This window comes from Pipistrellus hanaki (genome assembly GCF_964339955.1).
Source record: "Pipistrellus hanaki genome assembly, chromosome: 1".
Taxonomy (NCBI): domain Eukaryota; kingdom Metazoa; phylum Chordata; class Mammalia; order Chiroptera; family Vespertilionidae; genus Pipistrellus; species Pipistrellus hanaki.
Window position 1 is genome coordinate 42295107 of NC_140503.1, and position 26369 is coordinate 42321475.

A 26369-nucleotide genomic window follows, 5' to 3' on the forward strand; every position below is an offset into this window, starting at 1 on the left:
TGGGGCGGGCTTCGCTGCGCTGGCTGGGGGCAGCAGCCTGGCGGGAGTGCCGTGACAGAAGACTAACTGAGGAGAAAGGGAGGACACTGCACTGTGGGACACCAGCGGAGCCAGCTACCCCTCCTCGAAGCTGCGGATCCCTGTGGCTTTGTTTCTCCTCCGCTTCAGTCCCGGTAGAAACGCCCTCCGAAGGCTCGTCATGTGGAATCGGGGGTGGAGAGCAGGAAAGGACGGACTCAGCACCAACGCGGGCAAGTTCCGACGAGGCAGATTTCAGCTCAACGAAGCAAACAGCTTCCTAGCCATGAGATCTGTTACTAAATCAAAGGGGATTCATCGATTCATCCATACGCTCAACAGATGTTCCTGAAGCCTCTGTTCTGTGCCAGCACTGTGCCGGACCTGATGGTGAGAGAGAGAGAGAGAGAGAGAGAGAGAGAGAGAGAGAGAGAGAGAGAGAGAGAGAGAGAGAGAGAGAGAGAAAGGGGGGGGGGGAGGGAGGGAGGGAGGGAGGGAGAGAGATGGATTGGTTGCCTCTTTCAGAGGCTCCTGGTCCAGTGTTAAAGACAGTCAAACAAGCAAAACAGAAACATGTAACCTGAGCTTTGACAGGGAAGAGTAGTTGCTATGGGAGCATGTATCAGGGACACCTAACCTATGGAGGTGGCTAGAGATGGTTTTCTAAAATAGACAACATGCAAGAGAGATGAATTAGCCGGGCAAAGAGGAGGCTGAAGAGGGTCTCTGGCAGAGAGGAGGCCTGTGCAAAGGCCCAGAGGCTGGAGAGGGTCTTTCTCACATGAGGATGTGCTGCGGTGAGTGAGGCTGGAGCAGAGTGACGGTGCCTGCCAGGAGGAGCGTCTCAGTAGAAGTTTGGCTCAGGAACTCCGCACCCTCCCCACTTAGGGGCTCCAAGCACTGGCTACCACAGTGAGAATGGGGACTAAGCAGTTGGCCCCTTCTGCTGTGAGTGCCGTGGTGCTGAGTGCCTGCGCAAGTCCCTGAGTTGCTCATGTTCAGTGCTGTGTGTGGCTGCCTCCTCCCACACCAGCCATGATGGTAGGAGTTGGGATCTCTGGGGCCCTTGCTAAGAACCCCCTCTGTCAGCCACCTTGCAGGCATTATCTTCTGTAGCCCCGCACAGCAGCCCTTCATGTAGGTCATGCTATGGCCCAGTTTTACAGATGGAGAACCCGAGGCTCTGTATTGTTAGGTCGTTTTCATTGACTGAAGGACACACAGCTACGTGGGAGCACCAGGACTTAAGCCCACGTCGGTCCAAACCGAAGCCCATGAGCGTAACCACACCCTCCGCTCCGGCTTCTATTCGTGCGTGTGCCCAGCCTCCCTGCGCCCCCTCCTTTGGGACTCTGACATGCGTGGCCATGAGAAAAGACCAGCTCCTTCCTCAGGGAAGACAAGTCACGAGGCAGAACCAGGGGACAGGTTTTTAAATCGGAGCGTTAAAAAAATGCTCGACAAGCTTCATGTTTTGCTTTCCTCATAGGTGGTGAGGATCAATTTCCCAAAGGAAAAAAAAATCAATCAGTTGGAATGTGTCTTTCCGGAGAAAGTCTGGCATCTGTCAAATAGGGGGAAAAGGGGCCCAGGAAAAGATTTTCGTGGATCGTGTGCTGGGGGTTGCTGACTCAGGCCCTACGCGCCGGCATCATTACCACGTTGGAAAGCTGTTGCTCTTTGCAGGAATGCAGGATTGGTGGTTTGCACAGCTCCGCTGGGAAAACCCTTTACAAAGCGAGGAAAAACGAGGGGGTGCCAAGAGCGTCCAAAGCAGATCTGCAGCCTGCAGCATCCCCAGTTCCGGCCTTTGAGCAGGCCCGGGGTTGGGTGTGATTGTTATACACAGGAACTCTATAGGGACGTTCTGACAAGTTGCAATTTGAATTGATAAACAATGATTAACAGTTAAGCCATCTTGGGGTGAGCCATACAAGGCAGGCTAGTATCTTTGGGTGACTGGTAGAGACACTAAGAGAGGACCCCTGGGGAGCCTGTGATCTGACAAGGGCTTTGATGATGGATGGCCCCTAGGGCTGGAATGGGGTGGTGGGGCCAAAACCCTAGACTGACATCCTTCTTGTTGGGTTTTGCTGGAACAATTCTGCTTATTAGCTGGAGAGAAGCTGGGATTTTTCGAAAGAGCATCTCACTGTCCCACCACGGAGGTGTTTAGAACTTGAACTCCGGCCTGTGCATTGCCCTGGTGTCTTAGCTGAATTTATGCTAAACCCCAATCAAACGGGTATGGCTCACATTGGAGCCAGGTGGGGCTCTGTGTGAAGGGAAAGGAGATCCTTTGTAGATTCAGATACTTATTCAGTCATCATATACTATTGCACACCTGCATTGTGCCAGCTGCTGTGCTGGAGCTTAAGGATGAACTACTCAGGCCTATTCTTTGCCTTTGGGAGCCAACAGGAGACAGACAAGAGGAGTTGGTACTATGGCCTCTGGGACAGACTGCATGCTGGGGGAGCAGGGAGCAGACCCAACCCAGCCTGGGAGCAGTGCAGTCATGGAAGGCTTCCTGGAAGAAGTCGCATCTAGGTTAATGTGAAGTATAAGCAGAAGTCAGAGGTGAGAGAGCTGGAGAGCTGAGTTTTGGATGGAGTTTCAGGCTGTATGAAGGTTCAGGGAAGACAGGGTTGGCCCCATTCAGAACCGAAAGAAATACCATGTACCAAAGAAGAGAGGGCAGGAGGGAGGACTGAAGCTGGAGAAGTGAGAGGGCTGGAAGAAAGAAGGTAGAGGAAGTTTTCTTCCTGCAGAAAACCTCGGGGCAGAATTTCCATGGTCTATGGAAGTGGGGAAGGTTGAGACAGTATCTGGCACATGGTAGGTACTCAGTGAATGTATTATGAATGGATGTCAGTTTGAGCATCCCCTCTTGAACCCCCACCCCCTCCCCTCTCCGCTAACATACAAAAGAATTACCTACCTTCTCTTGGGGCCCATCCTGTACCCTGAACGGGCTGTGATTTTAGCGGGAGGAACATTTTAGTGCCCTTGCCCACAGTCTCACCCGCCCACCCACAGCTCCCCTTTCTCACTATTACAATTGTGGAAGTTGGTACTTCAGCTTTTTGCTTATGGTATTCCTAGCAACAGTGTCTGGCGTACAGTAGGTGCTTAACAAATGTTTTTTTGAGTGAGTGACTGCTCCGAGGCAGGGAGATGGAATAGATGACCTTGGAGGGAAAAAAAAGTGAGGTTCCACAGGCCAGGCTTTGTTCTAGCAGTTTACATGGTTTGATGTAACTTAGCAACCAACTTAAGAGGTAGAGGACCACTGTCCCAAGTTTAAAGATGAGCAAACGGAGGCCAGAGCAGTAAAGTACCTTCCCTGAGGTTATACAACTAGGAAGTGGCAGAACCAGAACTCGAATCCAGACGACCTGGCTCCCAGGTCCGTTCTCTGACCTCCCACAATCCTGGCCCGTCACGGTCAACACGAAGCCCTCCTCCCTCTGCAGTCAGTTCTCTGAGTTGGGTGCACAACTTTCTGAAGGGCCAGAGGGACTCCTTGGGGGAGAGGGGTTAAGAACAAGCAGGAGGAGGAGCCACCATCTGGCAGTCCCAAGGGCAAGGACACCTCTTTGTAACCCCTGCCAGGGGCCCAGCACGCAGCAGACTGGTGAGTGAATGCATGTGTGAGTGGCTATTTGCATGAATCAGCAGAGGGTATGTGGGAGCAGAAAGGACCTGGGATGCAGGGACCCCGCCCCAAGTTCACATCCCCCCTTCCCCCCGAGAAGCATAACCGGTGCTTCTCCATGAGAGAGAGGGCCTGGCAGCCGGACTGGCCTCCTCTTCTAGGCTCCTTTAGAAATGGACGAGGGAAGGGGGCTGTGGGTACCTTATGATTCACCAAAGCGCTGAACCTGGGCTGTCTCCTTCCCTGCCCCCAGCCCTCCCCTCCAGTATTCCCCGTGAACAAGGAATTCTTTACGGATCCTGCTCAGGCCATTCTCTCATCCTTTGAGCTGGAGATGAGCCACGTGGGTCATCTTGGGGGGACTGCATCTGGGGCCATGATCCCGAGAAGAGGAATATTAACAACAGCGTAACAAACAAACAACCAGCACCAATCCTCACTCACCCCCGGAGCTAGGAGCTTTGCATGAACTCGTTTATTCTTTGCAATAGCTCTCTAGTCCACAGCCGTTCTATAGGTGAGGAAACTGAGGCCAGACAGGTTGCTCATTGTGCAGCTAATGAGTGGCAGAACAGGGACCCAGGCTTTTAGATAATGCTGGGCTGCCCAGGCATGAAACTGGGCAAGGGTTCCACTGAATTACGACTTAGGAGTGGCTGTGAGCCAACTCAGCAGGTGAGGAGGGGGTGGCAGACCCCTGACTACCTGGTCCCAGAGTCCTGTCTGAGCCCTCCCAGGACCCCCCATTAGGGAGAGGAGGAACCTATAGGCCTACAGGCTCCAGACCCAGACAGTGTTTGGCTTTTAATGTCCTTCCATCTTGTCAGCCCTGCAGGTGAAATGCTTTAAAAAAAAAACTGACTATTCATGTCTTGGAGCCAGATCTGACCACAGCAATTAGAAGCCAGCTCTAGATGTGCTGAGAGGAAGGGCCAGCCGTCCTGGCGTTCCCCGGCTGTGGAGGGGACTCAGGGTTGGCAGTGACAAAGCAATAAATGATACACACCCATGAATTGTTTTAGAATTCCCTTGGCGACTCCGTGGCGTAGGCTCACATACACCCACACACGCCCGCGTTCCGTGTGACCTTGGGCACGGCAGAATCGCTGGTGCTAAGTGTGTCACTCTGGAATTGGCACGCGGGTCCACTCCGATGTAGGTCATTTTATTTCCAAGCAGAATCGAATGACAGCCTGATCTGAGGCACCTGCCGGGAATGCTAATGGAGGGCTGATCAATGGGCCTCGGAGCGCCGGGGAAACGGCGCAGGGGAAACTCCGGGAGCCATTGGCTGCGACATTCTGGGAGGCCACGGCTCCTCTCCCTGGCTCCCGAGCCTTTTGTTCTAACTGGGCATCAGGCTAGTTGGCCGGGAGCATGGAGTTGTCTTTATTTATCTTGACCTTTCCGTGTAATTTTTATAGTTCCATTAACTAGTAAGGCCATTTGCAAACCGCCGAGCAGAATATATTACCGCGAGCACCTCAGGGATTTGTGGGTCGTCTTGGGCGGAATGCTAATCGGATCGAGGACGGAGAGCTTCCCACGAGCAAGGGCCTTAGTCAGGGAAGGACTAGCGTGTTCTCAGCAGTTTTCAGAGGAGACCCCGTGTCTGACCTGGCCCCTTTGTGCAATGCCAAGATCCTCAGACTGGGTCCTGGGCTGCTGGTGCAGGCTCCCCTCCTGTCCCAGGACCGACGCTCTGGCCCTGTGTCTGTACCTCGGGCACATGTGTTCCATGCCGAGCTCTGTGCCTGCGTTTGTGGAACGGATTCTTCTCACACTTGGCTTGAATCAGGGAGGTAGTGATTAGCAACTAGGGAGGTAGAAGACTATGGTCCCCATTTTAAAGATGCTACAGCCAAGCCCCAGGCTCCCAGAGCTGGAAGGGACATTTGGATTGGGTCGTTCAATCCCTTCATGTCACACACAGAACTCAAGAGCCGGTGGCGGCAGGTCTGGCGCTGGAACTTACTGATCTCGGCCCGTGGCCAGGGTGGTGGTGGGACATGTGGTTAAGAGCGGGCCTTGCAGCATCACACAGATGCAGGTTCCATTCTCTTCCTGGCCACTGGGTCAGGGTCCCAGCAAGACACAGGTGGCATGCTCACTGAGGAGAGTTTACTGGCAATAAGACCTGTATTAGGGCGTGGGAAAGGTAAGGGACACCCATATTTGATGGTGCAGCATGTAGGGCTAGCCACCAAGGAGAGCCACTGCACGCCCGGGCCAGAAGAACCCGTGCGCCCACTCACCCCCCCCCCCCAGCCTTGAGCTAGAGGGGGGAGGACCACCACCACCAACCCATGGCCCAGCTCCCACCACCTGCTGCTGTGTGCCATTGGCCAAACCCACCCAAAGGCCAGAGGGTTAGTGAGTCCATGGAGATGCCCCTCTCAGGGCACACACAAGGGTGAAGAAGGGAGCGGAGTGCCCCTGGGGAGCAAATGGAGACAATCTAGCACACCCACTTTTAAGGGGTAACAATTTGCTCTTTGTTTATACACAGATATACATACAGCACACACACAGATATAGAGTGCATGGATGGTAGTAGAATTTCATGGGAGGGGGTGATGAAGAAAAACAATGTTTAAAATGGGTCCTGGTAGGGCTGGTGGGGAGGTCAGTCATGAAAATGAGGCTGAGAAACATAGTTATAGCGCAGCCCCTTGGCCGCCATGGGAGTTGGCCGTTCCTTAGTCTTTTCTGTGGTGTAGAGTCCGTGCTGTGAGCGGAGTGTAAAAATCCCTGCCTCAAGAATGAAACGGGGCCGTGGCATCTCTGTGCTGAGCGAACAGAAAGCATGCATCATTCCGTCTCCTTTTCACACACGTCTGTACTGGTGTCTATGGAACACGGTGGCCATGAGGTCATCCACATGTCTTGTCCCCAGCCCCGGGGGCGAGAGAGGTCTGCAGTGAAGGGCCAGGTGAGCATCTGTGGCTGCTGAAGGTTGTGCCCCTGGGTTGATGGCCCCTGTCCCTTCAGGCGGACTCTTTAGAAAGGAGACGGGCATCGTCGGGATTTCCTGCGCACGTTTTGAGCTTCTGATCATAATGGATAATGAGTACATGATAGATGGATAGCAGGGGAGAAGGGGTCTTAAATGTCTCAGAGTCCAATCTGTCATCAAACCAAGAAACCTCTAGCGCAGGAGGCTCCATAAAGCATCGGATAGTAAATATTTTAAGGCTTTGCTGACCAGCAGTCTCCGTGGCAACAACTCAGCTCTCTCCTTGCAGGGTAAAAGCAGCCATGCACATTATGCAAATGAATGGACTGGCTGTGCTCCAACAAAACACAGCAGGAGCAGCCAGTGGGGTTGGGCCTGGCAGTCCCAGTTACCAGCAATGGGCTGCTCCCTACCTGTAGGATCAGCCCTTTGAACTACCGAACCCACTCTGGTGTGAGAAAGCCTTGCTTTGGGTTAGACTGGAATCTGCCCCCTGGCCATGCACGTCCGTGGGCCTCTGCTCTGTGTGGGGAAAGAGTGGCTTCCTCTTTGCTTTCAGCGAGTCAGCTGGCTGTGACGTGCCCCCTACCCAATGCTGTCTTCTCCAGGCTACACAGTCCCCCCTGAGTCCCAACCTTTTCATGACCCTCCGAGGTCATGTGTCCACACCCTCTGCCTCCTCAGGCTTCTCCCCGAGCTCACCAAAGCACCTAGACGGTGCAGCCTACTCCACACCTGGGCTGTAGGAATAGCCTCTTCTAGCCAGTGGTCGGAAAACTGCGGCTTATGAGCCACATGCGACTCTTTGGCCCCTTGAGTGTGGTTCTTCTACAGAATACCATGTGTGGGCGCGCACGTCCAGTGCTATTGAAACTTCGTGGCCCATGTGCAGAAGTTGGTTTTCAGATCTCAAAAGAAATTTCAATCGTTGTACTGTTGATATTTGGCTCTGTTGACGAATGAGTTTGCCAACCACTGTCCTAAGCTACCAGTCTGGGCAGCATGTTACCCTACTGAATACTGTGGGCCATTGTGACACAATGGCATTTATGTAGCTAAAGATACCCAAACACAGAAAAAGTACAGTAAAAATACAGCACAAAAGGTAACAAATGATACACCGATACAGGGCATTGCCATAAAGAGCTTGCAGGGCTTACTGGAAGTTGCTCTGGGTGAGGCAGTGAGTGAGTGTGGAGGCTAGGATATGCACTACTGTGGACTTCATAAACATTGTACACATAGGTTACACTAAATTTATAAAAAATAGTTTTCTTCAGTAATAAATTGCTCTTAGCTTACTGTAATTTAAAATTTTTTTTAATCTTTATTGTTGCAAATATTACACCCTGCCCCTGCCCCTCCCAGCCCTTCACCACACTACCGTCTGTGTCTGTGGGCTTGTATAGATGCATGTGAGTTCCCCAGTTAATCACTCCCACCCACCCACCCTCCCTGGCCTTCCTTCTGAGATTCATCAGTCTGCTTCTATGTTTCTGGACCTATTTTGCTCATTAGATCCCACATATGAGTGAGATCATATGATACTTGTCTTTCTCTGGCTGGCTTATTTCACTTAGCAATACTCTCCAGATCCCCCATGCTGTCTCAAAGGGTAAGAGATCCTTCTTTTTTACATGCTGCATCGTATTCCATGGTGTATGAACCATAGATTTTTTATCCTCTCATCTACTGATGGGCACTTGGGGTGTTTCCCAATCTTAGCTATTGTAAATTGTGCAACTAAAACATAGGGGTGTGTATATCTTTTTCTGATTGGTGTTTCAGGTTTCTTAGAGTATATTATTAGAAGTGGGATCACTGGGTCTAATGGCGGTACCATATTTAATTTTTTGAGGAAACTCCATACTGTTTTCCATAGTGGCTGCACCAGTGTGCATTCCCACCAGCTGTGTTCTAGGGTTCCCTCTTCACATCCTTGTCAGCACTGTCATTTGTTGACTTATTGATGGTAGCTCTTCTGGTATGTATGAGGTGATACATCATTGTTGTTTTAATTTGCATCTTTCTGATGATCAGTGACTTTGAGCATTTTTTCATCTGTCTCTTGGCCTTCTGTATGTCCTCTTTGGAGAAGGGTCTTTTTACATCCTTTGCCCATTTTTTGACTGTAACTTTTTTTACTTTATAAATTTTTAAAAAATTTAACTTTTCAACTGTTTTGTAATAACAGCTTAAAGCTCAAACACATTGTACAGCTGCATAAAATATTTTATTTCTTTGTACCTTTATAATATTTTTTTCTACTTAAAAAATGTTTTTCCACTTTTCAAACTTTTTTAGTTAAAGGCTAATACACAAACGCAACATTAGCCTTGGCCTGTTAGTGGTCGGCAAACTCATTAGTCAACAGAGCCAAATATCAACAGTACAATGATTGAAAATTCTTTTGAGAGCCAAATTTTTTAAACTTCTTCTAATGCCACTTCTTCAAAATAGACTAGCCCAGGCCATGGTATTTTGTGGAAGAGCCACACTCAAGGGGCCAAAGAGTCACATGTGGCTTGCAAGCCGCAGGTTGCTGATCACGGGGCTACACGGGATCAGGATCATCAGTATCACTGTCTCCCACCTGCACATCTTGCCCCACAGGAAGGTCTTCAGGGGCAGGAATGTGCATGGAGCTGGCACCTCCGTGATAACAGAGCCTTCTTCTGGATCACCTCCTGGAGGGCCTGCCTCAGGCTCTTCTTGGGGAGGTGTCACTCTTTTCAGAAACATATCCATGGCCATTTAACTCAGTTCTCTCCCTCCCTCCCTCCCTCCCTCCCTCCCTCCCTCCTTTCCTCTCTTCCTCCCTTCCTCCCTTTCTCTCTCCCTTCCTTCCTTCCTTCCTTCCTTCCTTCCTTCCTTCCTTCCTTCCTTCCTTCCTTCCTTCCTTCCTTCCTTCCTTAATCATAAACTTGCTTATAAGCAGATAATGTATCAATGAACATTTCTCTCTTTTTAAAAAAATATATATTTTATTGATTTTTCACAGAGGAAGAAAGAGGGATAGAGAGTTAGAAAATCGATGAGAGAGAATCATCAATCAGCCGCCTCTTGCACACACCCTACTGGGGATGTGCCCGCAACCAAGGTACATGCCCTTGACCGGAATCGAACCCGGGACCTTTCAGTCCGCAGGCCGACGCTCTATCCACTGAGCCAAACCGGTCCCGGCAACATTTCTCTCTTTAATGAAAACCTTTTGATGCTGGGGACCATGTTTTCAAGCTTTTATTTATTTTTAAAATTATGTTTTTTATTGATTTTAGAGAGGAAGGGAGAAGGAGAGAAACATTGATGGGTTGCTTCTCAACGGGGGATCAAACCCACAAACCCGCAAATGTGCCCTGACCTGGCATTGAATTGGCCACCTTTTAGTTGCATGGGAATGATGCTAAACCAACTGAGCCACACTGGCCAGGGCTGTTTTCAAGCTTTTAAAGAGGCTTGTTAGAGTTGGAAAAAGCTTCTGCTAAACCCTCACTATGTAATCTTATGGGACCGCTGCCATATATGCAGTCTGTCATTGACTGAAACGTTGTTGTGTGATGTATGACTGTACTGCTGTCCCCATTTTAGAGATGAAAAAACTGAGGCATGGGATATTAAATACTTGCTTATTGTCCTATATTTGTAACTGTAACTTAGCTCATCTATTACCATGGCCTCTCCACCAGGGGTAGAATTGGAAGTGCCCTTCACACCATCCCCAACCAGTGGTCTGTCAATAGGTCCCTGCAGCCTACCCCATGTGTCCAGGACCTTAGTGAAAGGCGAGAGAGAGGGAGATGACCTTCGTGTGGAGGATAAAAGAGGCTCAGCCATTGCAAGGACCCTACCCCAGGTTGGAGGACACCCTACAGATAATAACAGCAAGACTCATACAGCACTTACTGTGTATATGCCAGGCACTGCTCTGGATCCTTTGTCAACTCATTTCATCCTCACACACAGCCTGAGGCCGGTCCTGTCACTGTCCCCATGGAACAGGTGGGGACTGACGCAGAGAGGATAGTAACTGGCCCATGGTCCAGAGCTACTAAGTAACATCGCTGGGTCCAGACGGGCTTTCTGGGTGCAGTCTGTGCTCTTAACCACGATACCAAGCTGTTTGTCGCCAAAATTGCCTGTGGCACCTGGGGTGTTGGAAGTAGGACCAAGGCAGGACAGTAGGTTGGGGGAAGCTAAGAGAGCAGTAGTTCAAGTTTCTCAGCGGGGCCAGGAGAGGGCCTGGCCTCAGTCACACAGCCTGTCACTAGCAGCAGCTGGCTGTGGGTAAGGGGAAGAGGGACTCAACCAAAGGAACCCATCTCGAGTTACAGGAGGAGAGAAGAGGGAGGTCAGGGTGGCAGGCTCAGCCCCACTTAGGGGGTCAGCGGTGAGGATGGGGGCTGGCGTCAGAGAGAATGCTCTAGGAGCAGCTGCTGTATAAGTCCCTGTCCTCTGTAGAGGGGCGGCCCCTGCTGGGTAACCCCTGATCTCTGGTGTGGGAGTCAGCCACCCAGCACCACGGTCCTGGGTCTCACCTCCAGCCATCCCTCCTCAGGGGACTCTCCCTGCATCACCCCCGTCCCAGTCTGTCCCCACCATGTACACCGACAGACTCAGACACACAGCGGCCCAAATGCCAAATGCGGCCATTTGAGCCTCGGTATTTGCTATCAATATTTCATGCCTCAAACAACACTGTCCAAACAGCACCTATGAAATATGAATGCCTTGAGCTTTTGACAAACAAATAGCCCAGGCATAATACCAGGGGGTGTAGCGGGGAGGGGTAATGAGGCCCGGAGGGACCACATGGAGTCAGGCCAAGGGCTTGTGGGGCCGTTGTCTGCAGTGTGCTGCATACAGGGCTGGGCTGGGGCGGGCCCACGGGGAAGGCAGTGTGGAGTGGAGCCTGCTCAGAGCGCCTGAAGGCCTTCACTTCCAGCGAGGGAGGGGTGCAGGGGACGGGTCAGAGTTCAGGTGTTTAGGGTCAGAGAAAGGCGAGGGGTGGTAGGTTTGGTAGGGTGCTGGTGGTCTCCCTCTCCCGCCCCATCCCTCCATTGAGCAGCTCTGAGCCCCCTGCTCAGCCCCACCCTGTAGGTGCTCCTCTGTCCTCTCTCTCCAGCTCTAACCCTCCTGGGGTAAACCACAGCACCCCTATGTTGTTCCCTCTGGCCTGGCTCCCCCAGCCCCTGAGGCATCTGGGCAGGCGGGGAGCATCCACCTGGGTGACCTGTGAAGGCCCCATGGTCTTGGGCACCTCTCGCCTCCCTCTGCCTTCACAGGCCTCTGTCTCCAGGAGCCTCTTCCCCGAGCTCCTTCCTGCCTGGCTAAGAGGCCACATACTAACTTGTATGTCCGTGAGGTCCAGGGCACTGAGGCCTCAGTTTCTCCACCTTTAAAGTGACGGGTTGGACATGATTTTCTCGGACACTTGGTAGGTTCACTGCCCTCTCTATACGAAAGCAGGTGGAGGTGTCATGAGCTGATCTGACAGGCTGATGGGAAGGGTCTGCTGGAAGGCAGAGAGGCCCAGCTGTGGAGCACGCTGGGACCTCAGCTGGGGGGGAGAAGGAGATAGAAGAGGGGGCAGCTGAGGCCAGAGCTGGGAGCTGGCTGGGCCTAGCCAGGGGATAGGGATGGGCACATGGTGTACAGCATATACTTGGGAACATTGACCGATTCGAGCTTGTTTGGAAATTCTGGAGGGAGCCCGGGGAGCCAGGGCAGCAGGGATGACCAGCTGGGGTCTTGTCAGCAGCTGGGTCAGCAGCTCACGTGGTTCTGAGAGGAGCTGGTCGCTGGGGTCAGGGTCCGGCCGGTTTCCCCAGCAAGAAGTAGGATAGCCCCCGAGCTCCAAGTGAGGGGCCGTGGAAGTCTTAACACAAACCAGAACTCGGCCCAAAGCCACCTGTACCCACGAGGACTCGGGTGCCAGGGTTCTCCCCAGACACACCACATCCCAGGCCCGCAGAGGACAAGCTGACTGCAGACCACTCACCAAGCGGCATCTGAAGTGGCTCTTCTGGGTCTGCCTTTCCTGGGGGCCTAGCAACCTCAGGATCAGCATGTGTGTCTAGGAGGGGTCAGAGGACCCCACAGCAACAGAAAATGGGCTTTGTGGTCTAACTTCTTGGTGGGTACTCAAGCCAGGCAGTGGATGTGGAAGCAGGGGGGTGTCTGCAGCTCAGGGACAGCCTTTACGATCGAGGCCCCCCTGCTCCCAGGCAGGTGCTAGGCAGAGAGAGGGCTCTAGCTGCTTGTCCGAGGAATGTACTTCATCTAGCTCCCTCCTAAGGGTGGGTGGTAGCTGCTGACTTCCCAAGCTCACAGAATTGGCGGGGGTGGCCCTGGGGTCCTCTGTAATCCTTCGCTGATGGGTTAGATGGTGGGGGCAGATCTCTCAGGAGCAGAGATGACCTTGAGGAAACGTGGATGTCGGAGGAAGAGAGCCGTGATCTCTCCCTTCCTCCAGCTTCTGCCAATAAGCCGTCTCCGCGCCGGAGCAGTGGATGGAAACTTCGCGCTGCTGCCTCCCAGCTCGGGAGGGAGGCTACAGCCTTCGACTGCGTGATAAGAAACTGCCAGGCACCTCCTAATTACAATTATCATTATCGTGGCTGTCTCTCTTAATTACTTTCTTATAATTAGCAGTTGCCTTTTCTCAGCATTTGTGTACTTTGCAGATTTGCTGACATTTGAGAGCCTCAACATAGGGGCATTTGGGGAGGAGGGCAGCGAGGTGGGGGGAAGCACGAGAGGAGCCTCTTCTCGGGGAAGCCCGATGGATTTCAGGGCCGCGGCAGAAAGCAATCGGGGAAAGCAAATGATGGGCATGACAGGCCATTTCCTGAGCAGACGGGGAAAGAGCAAGGGCGTGGATTCGGGGGCTAGGCTTTGCGGAGAGTCCCCGAGGGTTAAGCCCTGGAGAAAATATTCTTGAAAAGCCACCAAGGCTGCCATTCTTCAGGCTTGGGTTTTATCGTAGGAAACAAGACTGGGATGAAGCACACTCTTGTGGGATGCATTTCGGAGTTCATTAAATAGCCGAGGTCTGGGGTGGCTTGATGTTTCTCCAAAGCCAGCAATGCGTGCGGCACATCCGTGGGCCTGGGGGGAGTCGTTGTAAAGTGGTTGGTGCTTCTTGACCAGCTGGTTGGTTTTCACCGTCTGTTCCTCTTCTTCCCCCCTCTCTCCCCGCCCCCTGCAGCCCTGTGTACGGAGGAGTGCGTGCACGGCCGCTGTGTGTCCCCCGACACCTGCCACTGTGAGCCTGGCTGGGGAGGACCCGACTGCTCCAGCGGTGAGTCTGGGGTCTCTGAGGGTTGGATGGCCCCCTGGCTCCGGCTCAGGAGGGCCTGGGCTGAGCACATGCTGGATTACTCGTGTTGGGCTGCAGCTGCCCAGGCTAGCGCGGGCATCGAGGAAAAGGCCTGCCTGCAGTTTGGTGCATGACGGTGCTTGGAGGAGAGGGTGGGAAAGGCGTGGGGGTAATGGTTTGTGGAGGTCTGGAGGGGCATTGTGTGTAGTGTGTGTATGTGTGGGCATTGTGGTGTCATCTGTACAACTCTGACTTTTGATAAAACACCTCTGGCTATGGTCTTGGAGGGTTGAGGTGAAAATGCGATGCCACCCAAGGGTGCAGTCACTCTGGTCAAGGCATGGTCCTCAGCTTTGCTAGTCCAAAGGCTTAGTTGTGTGGGCACTCATGGAGGCTCAGGGGACTGATTCCTGAGACTGGTGGGCACTGGGATGCCTCTGCCCAAAAGGAGGAGAACGGGACAGGCATAGGGGCAAGTCGCTGTGGTTCCCAACTCTCTGGGAAGGTTTCCTGGTGAGCAGGGAGTGAGGTGGATGCTCTGGGGACTGATCAGGTGACACACAGCAGCCCAGGACATTGTCTCCACTGTGGGGCTGGCACTGAGAGGGTGGGCCTTCCTAACAGCTCCTCAGGGAAGTCCTCTGCCAAGAGCCCAGATGAAGGCAAATCCTTCCCCTCTGGCTGATTTCCCCTAAACCTTACAACTGACCCCCTTTCCAGTGGTGCATTTTGCCATCAATGCTTGGTTAAGACATGGTCTTATTTGATTTTCAAAGAGGGCTTGATAGTGTTGAGATGGGGCAGAGTGACTGTCTTTTTATTGTGACTTGAGTAGAACACATAGCTAAGCTAATCCATTAGGGTTCTAGCCCGTTATTGACCCATCTTTGGAAGCCACCGTGACTACAATGATGGTGAAAACACAGAGAGGGAATGCTGGGTGGCCCAGTGTGGTGCTTTTACCCCTTTTCACACTCTCTGGTGGGGTGGAAACATCTACTTATGGTCCTTTTTTTCCAAAGGCCTTTCCCGGAGCCTCCCTGTCGGCCTGGTATATGAGAGAATACCGACCAAAGCAAGACTGAGTGTGCTTTTGTAACCTGAGTGGTTATCTCGATCACGGAGTCCAAGGTCAAAAGACTCTCCAAAGTGTTGGTGACTGTGGGGGCAGAGGGGGGCTCCTCCTCCCGTCAGTTTTACCGCATTGAGATGTGCCACACGGAGACAGGGCCAGGGACTCCTCCAGACAATGAAGGGTAAACCTGAGGGACGCTGAGGTAACCGAGTGTGTGCTCAGCCAGTCTTTCTGTGAACGACAGGAAACAGGCTGGTTGAAATACCTGAGAGCTTTCCCTGCCTTGTCCGTGCTCTGTTTTGTGTAATTTTTCTTACAATGAATCTTTGATGAAGAACCATCTAAGTTGGATTAGGCGAGCTCTGCTGGGACAGATCTGCTTGCTGCTGCTGGATTATAATGTCAAGGGCAGCCTGTTGAAAGCTGAAATACATCCTGAGTCCCAGGGGCCCCAAGTGCATATAAATCACCGTTCAATACCAGTGTGTTTGGTACTTACGATGTGCTGGTCTGTGCTGGGCAGGGAGCAGGCCCTGGCGGGTTTTTCAGGCCTGGTCTGTGCTCTCAGGGTTTCCGGTCTGGGGAAGGAACTAGAATGAAAGCAGCTGGGTGTGCTTTTGTAACCTGGGTGATTATCTTGGAAAAAATATAAATTGTGAAAAATATAAACTCTGAAAAAATAAATTATATATGTAATATATACTTATATATTATATATATAAATATTATATATAGATGAACAGGACCAGGCAGTTTAGAGTAAACTTTGCCTCTGGAAACACGTAGGGAAACAGCTTCACTACTTTATATTACAAATCAGGGCTCCCCAGTTTCCCCACCTCAAATCAGTCCTCAGACTTGGTGCTGAGCAGCCACAGCTGTTTTCTCAATAAATCCACCCTCTTGGGTCGAGAGCCACCACCCCTGGTCTACTCAAAGGCATGTACTAGTAAGTCCATAGGAAGTCCTAAAAGACGCATTCCTACCCTGTTTTGAGGGGCAGCCGCATGGAATGAGGGAATTCATAGAGTCTCACTCTCAAAATCCTTCAGAGCAGTGACTGTGTAGACGCCCTGCCATGAGCTTTCCACCTTCTGCTTGAATCCCCCCCGTTAACACGGAGCTCACTGCCTCCCGTGGAAGCACATTCTGACTATTGGGAGGTTTTCCTTTCTCTTGAGTGGAAATCTGTCTCTAGCTTCTACCAGTTGGTTCTCACTCATGATAGAGGCCAGGGCAGCCATGGCCCTCCCTGTCATGTTGGAATTTCTTCCAAGGAGCTCAGTGGACAAGGCCACTGTGCGTGGGAAGGTGGCCATCTCAGAGCACTTGGTAATAGCCACTGAGGTCACATAGGAGAAGCCAGAGTCCCCGTCCATGGATCAGCCTTTCAAATATTGTATGGTAGTGGTCACTTCCCTCCTCCAAGTTTTCTCCAAGTATTCTCCAAGCTCCTTGTTTTCTCACAGGACATGGCCCCAACTGCCTTATCCATCTGGTTTCTCACCACTGGCTGTGGCCTTTATTCCTTTTAAACCAGAGGTCACCAACCGGTGGTCCGTGAGGCCCAAAAGATTGGCGACCGCTGTTTTAAACTATTATTCCTAGGTCTGGCCATATCAGTGCAGGTTGATATGGAAAAATAATAATAAAGATGGGTACTGTTTATTGACTTTTACTCTGCACTAGGCACTTTATCTTCTCATTTAGTCTCCACAACAAATCTATGGTGTAGGGTTTATTACTAGCCCTCTTTTACAGTTAAGAAAGTTGAAGCATAGCAAGGTTAAGCAACCATCAGCAGACACAACTCCAGTAAATAGTAACACTGGGACTATCAAGCAAAAACATAGGTCCTAAACCTAAACATTTAATTAGCATGCTCTCCTTCCTTCTAGATGTTCAGCCTCTATTAGTGCAATCCTAGGTTGAAATGGATTAGAAGACATAAATGCTCACAAGGGAAGGAAGGATCTGCTTGAAAGTGGCGGCCCTGAGATATTGTTGTGGCGTGGAGGAATCAGCTGTGGACACATTGAGGCTGAGTGTACCCCCAGCAATCAGAGGCGGTTAGCTGTTGTGCCGGAGATGCCTGTCGGCCTGCGTGCGCTCCGCAGTGTGGCCGGGTCTTTGTGAGGCCCTTGTCCGTGGGGGTGGTGTTCCAATCAGTGCAGTGTGTACCTCTGGAGACTTCTGAATGGGATCTGTCCATAGACATGTCTATGCAGGTGACACCCTTGCAGGGAAGCTTTTGTTTTTGTTCAATGGAAAGCATCATTCTTGTTGTTTTCTGATTCTAAAAAATATTTTTTTATTGATTTCAGAGAGGAAGGGAGAGGGAAAGAGAGATAGAAACATCAATGATGAGAGAGAATCATCAATTGGCTGCCTCCTGCACACCCCACACTGGGGACAGAACCCTCAACCCAGTCATGTGCCCTGACCAGGAATCAAACCGTGACCTCCTGGTTCATAGGTCGACACTCAACCACTGAGAATGCCAGCTGGGCATTCTTGTTGTTTTCTGATTCTAAAATTATACCTGTTCATGTTAAAAAGAAAATTCAAACGGCACCAAAAGTGTAGACAAACAGGTTAAACCCACACACCCAGGCATAACCTCTTCTGGCAGTTGGGTGCTTGCCTCCCTATTATTTCTGAACACATTTGCACTCAGAGCTAGATCTGGATACAACGTGAATTATTTAGATCAAATATATGTGCTATTCTGTGACTTGCTTTTTTAAAACTCAACTTTCTGTCATGTATTCATTTTCTTATCAACAAACATGAATTCTCCCTTCCAGTTTTTAATGGCCTTATAGAATTTCATTCTCTGCATTACCAAAAGTATTTAACCAGTCTCTTATTGATGGGCATTTAGGTTCTTCATGATTTTTCACCATTTGAGGCCCACCATCCTTTATCCCAGATCCTTGGGACCTGTTGGTCTCACAATTTATATTTTTTCAGAGTTTAGGAAAGCATATGGTGACTATATCATATATGACACACACCCTCAGTGGGGCAGTACCCTGGGATGAAATATAATAATTCATTTGAAGTGACATGGAACTGATCACATCTAGTGGTGACAACCACAAATCAGTTCCATGGAGATTTTGTTTCTAAATGAAATTTGGTGCCGACCTTAAAAAAATTTTTCCTATGGACTTTCTAGAGATTTTTGGACATGTGGATCAGGGACCATGGCCCTGTGTAAAAATACTGCAGTAATTCTTCTTGTGCATAAATCTGTGCCCACTTGTCCCAATTTCTTCTTAGGTTAAATTCCTGGAAGTGGCAGGGAGGGTTATAAAGATCCGTCATCTGCTGCTTGCCCCTGCCCTGCCCTTTGTGGCTGCCAAGGGATTTATGACTCTGATGGAAGGGGACGAATCCAGTACTGGCGTGGGGGGTGGGGGCTTCTCAGTCTCTTAAAGACGTATAACTCCATGGCTTAATTTCTTTAAGGCCTGAACTAATTTCTTTCTGCTCCATAAAGGAGGTGAGGTGATGCTGTGCTGCCTGGTAGATGGACACACATCAGCTCCTGTGGGTAATTCTGAGATGTTCGATGGACCAATATGGGGAAATGGAGTGGCTGCATGCTTGGTCATAAACCTCCATCCTATATAATAATGAAGAGTAAAAGGATGAAATGTCAGTCTACCCTGAATAAAGACGACAGAGTGACTCTTATTAAATTGCACTAATCTCACAAGTGGAGATAAAAAGAAAAAAAAGTTTTCCTATATTGAATATCTAGCTTTTTAAAGTAATTAGGAATATTAAAGCAGTGACAATGATTGAGATAGAAACATTATTCATAACTTTTATTTCCGTGCTGGGCAGTGATCCAGTATATTTCATTTATGAGGTTTCAGCTGTAAGGAGAAGGACGTGAGCCAATTCCTAAATTAAATATGCCCCGTTAACTTTTATAAATATTACCAAAGAATCAACTTGGAAACTTAAGCCTTCAGTGTATTATTTAATTATTGTATTTCTTGGGTGCTGCTTCTCAGCTTCCCCTCCCATGGTGCTTTGAAGTTTGGGTTCTGGGCTGTGGGGCAATGTTTTGGTTTTGGTCTCGGGCCTCCCCTGAAGGGCTGGATTAGACATGACAGAGACCCCTTCCCTCCCTCCTCCATTTCCCTGCCATCTCTCACATTCTTAGACTCCACTAAACTGGTTTCATCCACATGCGCAGACAGGCTGCAGGACAGAAAAGCTCACTACACCATGTCTTACAGTCTGTTGAAACTGCGTCCCCCTCCCCCCCTCGTGTTGGGCAGGAGGCAGCCTGCAGAGCCAGCTGAGGGATGAAGGCAGCAGGACCAAATTGGGACACTACCAAGAGTAGCTTCTGCCAAGTCAAATGTGTCCTTATCTTGAACGGTGTGTGGGACCCCTGGCTGACTTGGCTGTTGGCTATCCTTGCAGATTCAAATAAAACATTTAACAGCTCAGAAATATGCCCACTCTCCTAAACTAGCCTGGGATTCATGCTTTTCGGCCTAAGGTGTTTGCTAGAATTTTTTTGTGTGTGGTAAAATATACATAACATAAAATCAATCACTTTAACCATTTTTAATTGTGCAGTTCTATGTGCAACCATTATTACCATCCATCTCTAAAACTTTTTCATCTTCCCCAACTGAAACTTTGTCCCACTCAACACTAACTTCCCATTTCCCCTCCCCCCAGCCACAGGCAACCACCATTCTATTTTTTTTATCTATGAATTTGACTACTTGAGTTATCACATATAAGAAGAATCATGCAATATGTGTCCCTTTGTGACTGGCTTATTCCACTTATATCTTCAAGGTTCATCTCTGTTGTAGCAGCGTCAGAACCTCCTTGCTTTGTAAGGCTGAATAATATTCTCTTATGTGTATACACCGCATTTTGTTTATCCATTCATCTGTCAATGGGCACTTTGGTTTCTTCTGCCTTTTGATGATTGTGAATCATGCTGCTCAGGGGTGTACATGGGTGTACAAGTATCTCTTTGTGTCCCTGCTTTTTTGAGATATATACCCAGAATGCATTGGTGGGTTACATAAGAATTCTATGTCTATTTTTCAAGGAGTCACCATACCATTCCCCACAGTGTATATGCCATTTACATTCCTACCAGCAATGCGCAGCGTTCTGGTTTCCCCATGTTTTTGTCAACATGGTTAATTGCCATCCTAATGGGTGTGAAGTGGGATCTCACCATGGTGTTGGTTTGCATTTCCCTGTTGATTAGTGTTCATGTGCTTGCTTGGCCATTTGCGTATCTATTTTGGAGAAATGTTTATTCAAGTTATCTGCCCATTTTTAAAAATTGGATTGTTTTGTTGTTATTGCTGCTGAGTTGTACGTGTACTTTATATGTTCTGGATTTTAATCCTTATCAGATATATGATTAAAAATATTTTGTGGGGTGCCTTTTCACTCTGTTAATAGTTTTTAATTTTGATAAATTCCAGTTTATTTTTTGTTGCCCGTGTTTTTGGTGTCAAATCCAAGAAATTATTGCCAATCTAATATCATAAAGCTTTCCCCTATGTTTTATCTAAGAGTTTTATAGTTTAAGTGCATGCACTTAGGTTTTTGATCCATTTTGAATTAAAATTTACACATGGTATACAAGGTAGGGGTCTAACTTCAGGTTTTTTACACATGGATATCAAGTTTTCCCAGCATCATTTGTTGAAAAAAACTTCTGCTAATGATTTTTGAAAGTATAGAGTTTTTTTTTTTAAAAAAGTATAGAGTTTACATTTTTCAGCATGCAACGGCACATTGTTATCTGATGAGTAATTTAAGTATTGTTTCTTATATTAAAACATACAAATTTGTGATAGAACTGAATGTAGAATTGGCATTTATTTTTTTAAATGTGATCATGTGAGCCTTTGGTGGACCTTTGTGGCTATGCCATCAGGCTTCCCTGGAGGAGGGTTATTTTAGGGGTGAAGCTTGAGAAGCAGTGGGAAAGGCAGGAAGACCATCACCGGAATTGGACCTCCCAAAGCTGGTGAGTGTTTGCAAGGATGGTTTAGGGAGGGATCAGGGCTCAAGCCCTTTCCCCACTGCATTTTTGGGGGACTCTGTCTTCCCTCCAGCATGCTGGGCTGTCTTTTGTCCCCCCACTGTCTGTGTCTGGGTTCCTGGGCTCAGAATTGGCATAGGGAGCGCTCATGCTACCTCATCTGGGATGTTCCACAGCCTCGGCACTTTCCCACAATGCTCAGTGCTGGCCTACAAGAGCTGAGAGCTGAGGCTCATAGGACCCGCATTTCACCGGCTTGAGTGGTCTGTTTTCCTGCAGCTGGAAAACATATATGAGAGCCTGTCTCCATGCATTCCTTGAATGGAGTGCTAGGAAAAGTATGGTCTAATATTCCAAATCCAAAGTCCTGGCCACTGAGATCTTGTGATGTAACTTGAAACCATGAAATAAAGGTCTGGGAGGAACTTCAGAAATTGTCTGGGGTAGCCCTTCCATTTTACACATGGGCAAACTGAGGTCCAGCGAGGGGAAACTGCTTGCCCGAGGTCACCCAGGGAGGCGGTGGCAGAGCTGTAGCCTAATCCTGGCTCTCCTGACTCACATGCCTTTTGCCTCTTACCAGCTGCCCTTGGAGTTCAAGGCTAGAGTTGTCCTAGAGGCAGGTGGGTCTCATTATAGCAAAGCAAACAGGCCAAGCTTTTGTGCAGATGACCTAAAGATTTCAGACTCTCCTGTTCCTTCTCTCTGGAGGCCTGGAGGTCAGGCTGGGCACTGGGATTGGGGACTTCCAGAGGCACCAACCGTGACATCTTCTTGGCTTGGAAGGTACATCAGGGGCCTCAGACACACTTCTCCCTGATGAACTGGAGACGGCACAGTCTGGGGTCAGAGGATTGGTTATAGGATGTGGGCCAGGGTTCCGGCCTCTGTCCCAGAGCAGCTGAGGGGTCCGAAAGGAGACAGGCAGGACCAAGCAGGGAAGGGAGTGGACCCAGCCACACAGATGTGCTGGGAAGGGCTTCTGCCAAAGAGGGGATCCTTCCTGGCGCGGAGCCCAGCGTGAGGAGTGGGGGAGGAGAAGGGAGGAGATCAGAAAGAAGTATGAGGGGGGCCACGGGGCCTGGAAGGGAGGTGAATGGGCATTTCTGCTCCCGCCGTGGCAGGTGCTCGGAGAGGCCATGTGCATGATCTCCATTCCACAAGCAAAGGAATCCAAGCACAGGGAAGTGGAGTTACTTCTGATATTCACCCGGCTAGCAAGTGGCAGAGCTGGGATTAGAACCCAGGACTTGTGTTCTTCCCACAGGTCCATGCTGCCTCCAAAGGGTTGGCACTCCTGTGTCATAACATGCAGGAGAGCCGGCTTCGGGTCTGTCTCTGTCTGGGTGGCTCTAGCTAATCCCCCCTCTCTATGAGCCTCAGTTGTTTCATCTGTAAAATGAGAGGAAGGTTTGGGTGGCTGTTCCAGCTCTAAAATCCCATGATGCTCTGTTTCTAGGAAGTCAAAATCCAGTATCATGTCACCTTATCAAGGTCCTGATGACCTTTCTGCTGACCTCTGGGAGGGCATTCTGCCACCCTCCCCACCCACCCCACTGTCAGCGTGCGCGGCCCTATGGTGATTCTCTCTCTTTATCCTTGGGCTTGGAAGAGGAGTGGGAAGGGGGCAGTCATGGGAGGGGCAGCCGCCCCCCTGTGGGGGCTCCCTGTGAGCCCTGGGTTGCTTCATCCATCCGGGAGGGGGCGTGCAGAGGGGTGTCTTGCCAACCAGGAGGCTGAGCTCTCTTGGGCTCTTTATTCACCACACTGAGCCGGTTGTCAAGGTTAAAGCGACTTCAGATGAATCACCATAAAAGCAATTACACTTGCTGGTCCCCCACTCCTCTCTGCCCAGCTCCTCTCTGCCCAGCCCGCGGCCCTCACGGAGCCGCCTGGGCCACCTTCTGCCGGCACCTGCGGTGCCCGTGGGCCTCCCAGGCTGGCGGGCTCCGTGTCAGCACCGCACTGGGCGCAGCCCCCGTGACGGGCACAGCAGGGAGCGGTGGATGCGGCACAGATGCTTGTTCAAGGTCTGTGCGTCAGAGGACTGCGCGCCACCTCAGAATTCTGGTTTTACACAAAAGGGAATTCAGTAGCCGGGACACAGACCCAGTTGGCTCCATGTTCTCTGTCGCTTGAGTCCCATTTAATGCACATTTATTGAGTAGCTTCTCTGACGCCAGGGCCCAGTGGGTTGAGGAGGGCATAGTCCCCCTCCCTCCTCAGGAATTTGAGCAGAAGCGAGAACGACCAGTGCAGAGCAGAGGGAGGAGGAAGAGTCTAGGGGGAGAGAAGGCTTGGGCTTTACGGGCGGGGCAGCTGGGTGGCTCAGGAAACCCTCCTGTGGGGAGTGGGGAGGTTGGAGGAAGGAAGGAACCAGATGTGTGCTATCGTCTCATTTGAGATTAAGAAATTGAGGCCAAAAAAAAAAAAAAAAAAGGAAAGAAAAGAAATTGAGGCACAGAGAGGTAAGCGAGTGCCTGAGGTGCCACAGCTGCTGAGTGTCAGGGCTGGGGCTGTCTGACTCTCCCCACAGGGCACAGAGGAAGGGGGCTAAGAAATGTGAGAACCAAGTCACTGGTGAGGAGCAGGGGACGGAGGCTGAAAGAGACCTCAACTCAGCCGCAGCCGGAGCCCTGCAGGGGAGCGATGAAGGAGGATGGATCTGCCGGCCTCTCTGCCTCTGTCCACCCTCGGTCTTCACCTCTCCCAGCCCCTGCTCCCTCTTTTTGGGACACCCTGGCCTCGGCTGTGCCCTGGAAGCCATGAAGAGGTCATGTCCTCCCTTCTAGAATTTCTTTCTTCCTGGAGAAATGAGAAAAGAGAGAGCAGACATGAGGTGCCCTGCGCTCACAGGGCCCAGACCATTGAAGGGGTGAGGCTGGGGCAGCCCGTGGAGACCCCAGAACCCAGGACTGAAGGCAGTTGGTCCCCCACCTCACCTCCACCTCCGGACCGAGTCATACTCCGTGATGCTGCCCACCAGGAAGGAGGGGAGGCCGCCGGGAGAGGGCCTGGGGCAGCCTCCAGAGGCCTCCCTCCTCCCTCCTCTGCCCCTGCCTCTCACACAGGAGAGAGATGGGAGCCAGTCCCATCTGAGCAGGGCCCGGCAAGGCCCTAGCTTGTGGAGCCCAGCCTGAAAGTCAATGTTTTTGTTGTTGTTGTTGTTGTTGTTGTCTTTACCAGAGAACCACGGACATTGGGTAGCCTGAGTGCATGAGCTGTGTGTTCGGGGAACTGTTGCAGGGGAGCGATGGGAGGTACATGCTGGCCAGCTCAGCTCCGGCCATCTGCTCCCTGAGAGCAACATTAATAAATAAATTACACACAGGGAGTCCTGGGAACCGGGAAGAGGGAGGGGGGCGAGAGAACCCGCCTGGATCTGACAAAAGCAGAACAGAGGACCCGGAGCCAAGTTGGCGTCATCGTGTGGGGCTGGCAGCTGGTGCTGACACCTCTCCCGGCTCCCCTCGGGCATGAAAAGGACACTGTGCCCACCCCACCCCCATGCGCGCGCGCGCACACACACACACACACACACACACACACACACACGTACACACGTGGCCTCCACTCCCAGCGTGGGCACGCGGGCTGGGCCTCCATGGGAAACACAGCTCCTTAGAGAAGGGAATCACGAACCTCTCCCACCTGCCCCACCAGCCTGGAGGGCAGCCTGGAGCCCTGCAGGGAGCGGGCAGGGGGAGGGCATCCTCTGGGGCCAGGAGGAACCTGCTGGGGGCAGGTCCAGCTCTGCAAAGAGCTGCTTCGTCTTAAAGAACTTCCGGTTCAGTCCCAGTCAGCCCAGCCCTGCTGTTGCCAGACACCATGTGAACAAGATCTTATTTCATCTTCTTGCCGCCCCACTGCCCATGAGGTGGGGATTACCACCCACTTCACAGAGGAGGCGGCTGGGGTCCAGGGACAGTGAGCCACTCACTCGGCTGCTCCGGAGTGTGTGCTCTTTCCACTGAGGCACATTTCAACCGGAATGTGGGGCTGTGGAGGAGGTGACATTTGAGGCTGAAAGGTAGGAAGGCTGGGCTTTGCTTAGTCTACGTCAGCTTAGAGTTCTCTCCTAACTCATACCCAGCACTTGTTGTACGTGCTGCCCCATTCATTATTCGTTATTGTTCATTATTATTTCCCCATCTTACAGATGGAAAAACTGAGGCTCAGGAAGGTTACGTATCTGGCCCAAGGGCACACAGCTAGGGAGAACAGGATCAGGATTTGAATTCCCTGGAGACCACATTTGCAACTCTGGTTAATGCTTCCTTACAGGGCTCTCTGCCTCCCCTAAGTGGGAGGTAGGGAGGTGGTTAAGATGGAAACTAGATCCTGTCACTTCTTGGATCCCCTTTACCTGCCAGGAAGTGCCCCAGCTCCTGGATCAGTCCTTCAAGACCCCTCTGGGCCTGATGCCTGCTTAGTTTTCAACTTCACTTCCCATCGTCCCACCCCACTCCTCTTCCCCTCTCTCAGTCCTTCTCTATCCACTGACCCATTGTTCTTTTGCCTTCAAAGACCAGCTCAGAGGCCACCTCTGCTGTGATGCTTCCTTGACTGTATACACATGGCCATGGTCCACGCTACCCTGGGGATGATCGTTTGATTGCATATTCAGCCCCCAGCCCCAGAGACCATCTCTATGGAAGGAGGTCTGACTTGTCTCTGGCATTTGGTGCTCAGCATGTGCAGGCACACAGTGGGCAGGCATTCAACACAGTGCTAAGTGGGGGTCCAGTGGATGTGTTCTCCCCCTTTATCATGTTTTTGTTCTTTCAAATGATGCTCAAGTGGTGGTGCTGGGGCTGGGGGAAAGGGCGGGGGCTCTTGGCTGGATGTGGGGGAGAATTTGAAGCCACGTCCCTTGATCTTCCAAAGCTCTTTACCTCTCAGGGCTGCCCAGACATGTGCCCGCAAGGATTGCAATGTGAGGCCAGGCGTCAGGTTGGTCCTTCCGAGGAAGGCAGGGATTGCATCGAGCTAGTAAAGTGGGAAAGATGCTAAGAAGGCAGTGGAGCCAGAGCTCAAAGAAGGATGAGACTTGAAGCTTCAGTGGGCAGGTGTGGGAAGAGAAGGCATTCTTGGCTCACATAAGCAAAGGCACTCAATGGGGAGCAGGCTCGGGTGGCCGAAGCAGAGCGTGCTGCTGAGGAGGAGTGAGAGCGGCTGCACTCATAGGCCAGGCGGCATGGTGCTCTTACAGCAATAGCCCGAGGGGCGTGGGCTTTAGCCCATGGGCCTTGGGGAGCCCCGAAGGCTCATTTTACATCACCTGTGTCTGCATTG

The 26369-nt window shown here is 51.0% G+C and overlaps 1 protein-coding gene across 10 annotated transcripts in view; it reads left to right on the forward strand.

Moving 5' to 3' along the window:
- The window catches only part of MEGF11 (multiple EGF like domains 11), a 340309-nt gene that overhangs the window by 144717 nt on the left and 169223 nt on the right, over nt 1-26369 (forward strand). For 9 of the 10 annotated variants that reach the window (XR_014795229.1, XM_084886618.1, XM_084886621.1 and 6 more), the window contains exon 5: nt 13840-13932. The exons of the other annotated variant lie outside the window; for it this stretch is intronic. Coding sequence is in view for 8 of the 9 variants with exons in the window: in XM_084886618.1 (XP_084742744.1) it covers nt 13840-13932 (93 nt within the window). In the remaining variant the exon portion in view is untranslated. The remainder of the gene's footprint in view (nt 1-13839; nt 13933-26369) is intronic. 10 annotated transcript variants of the gene reach the window in all.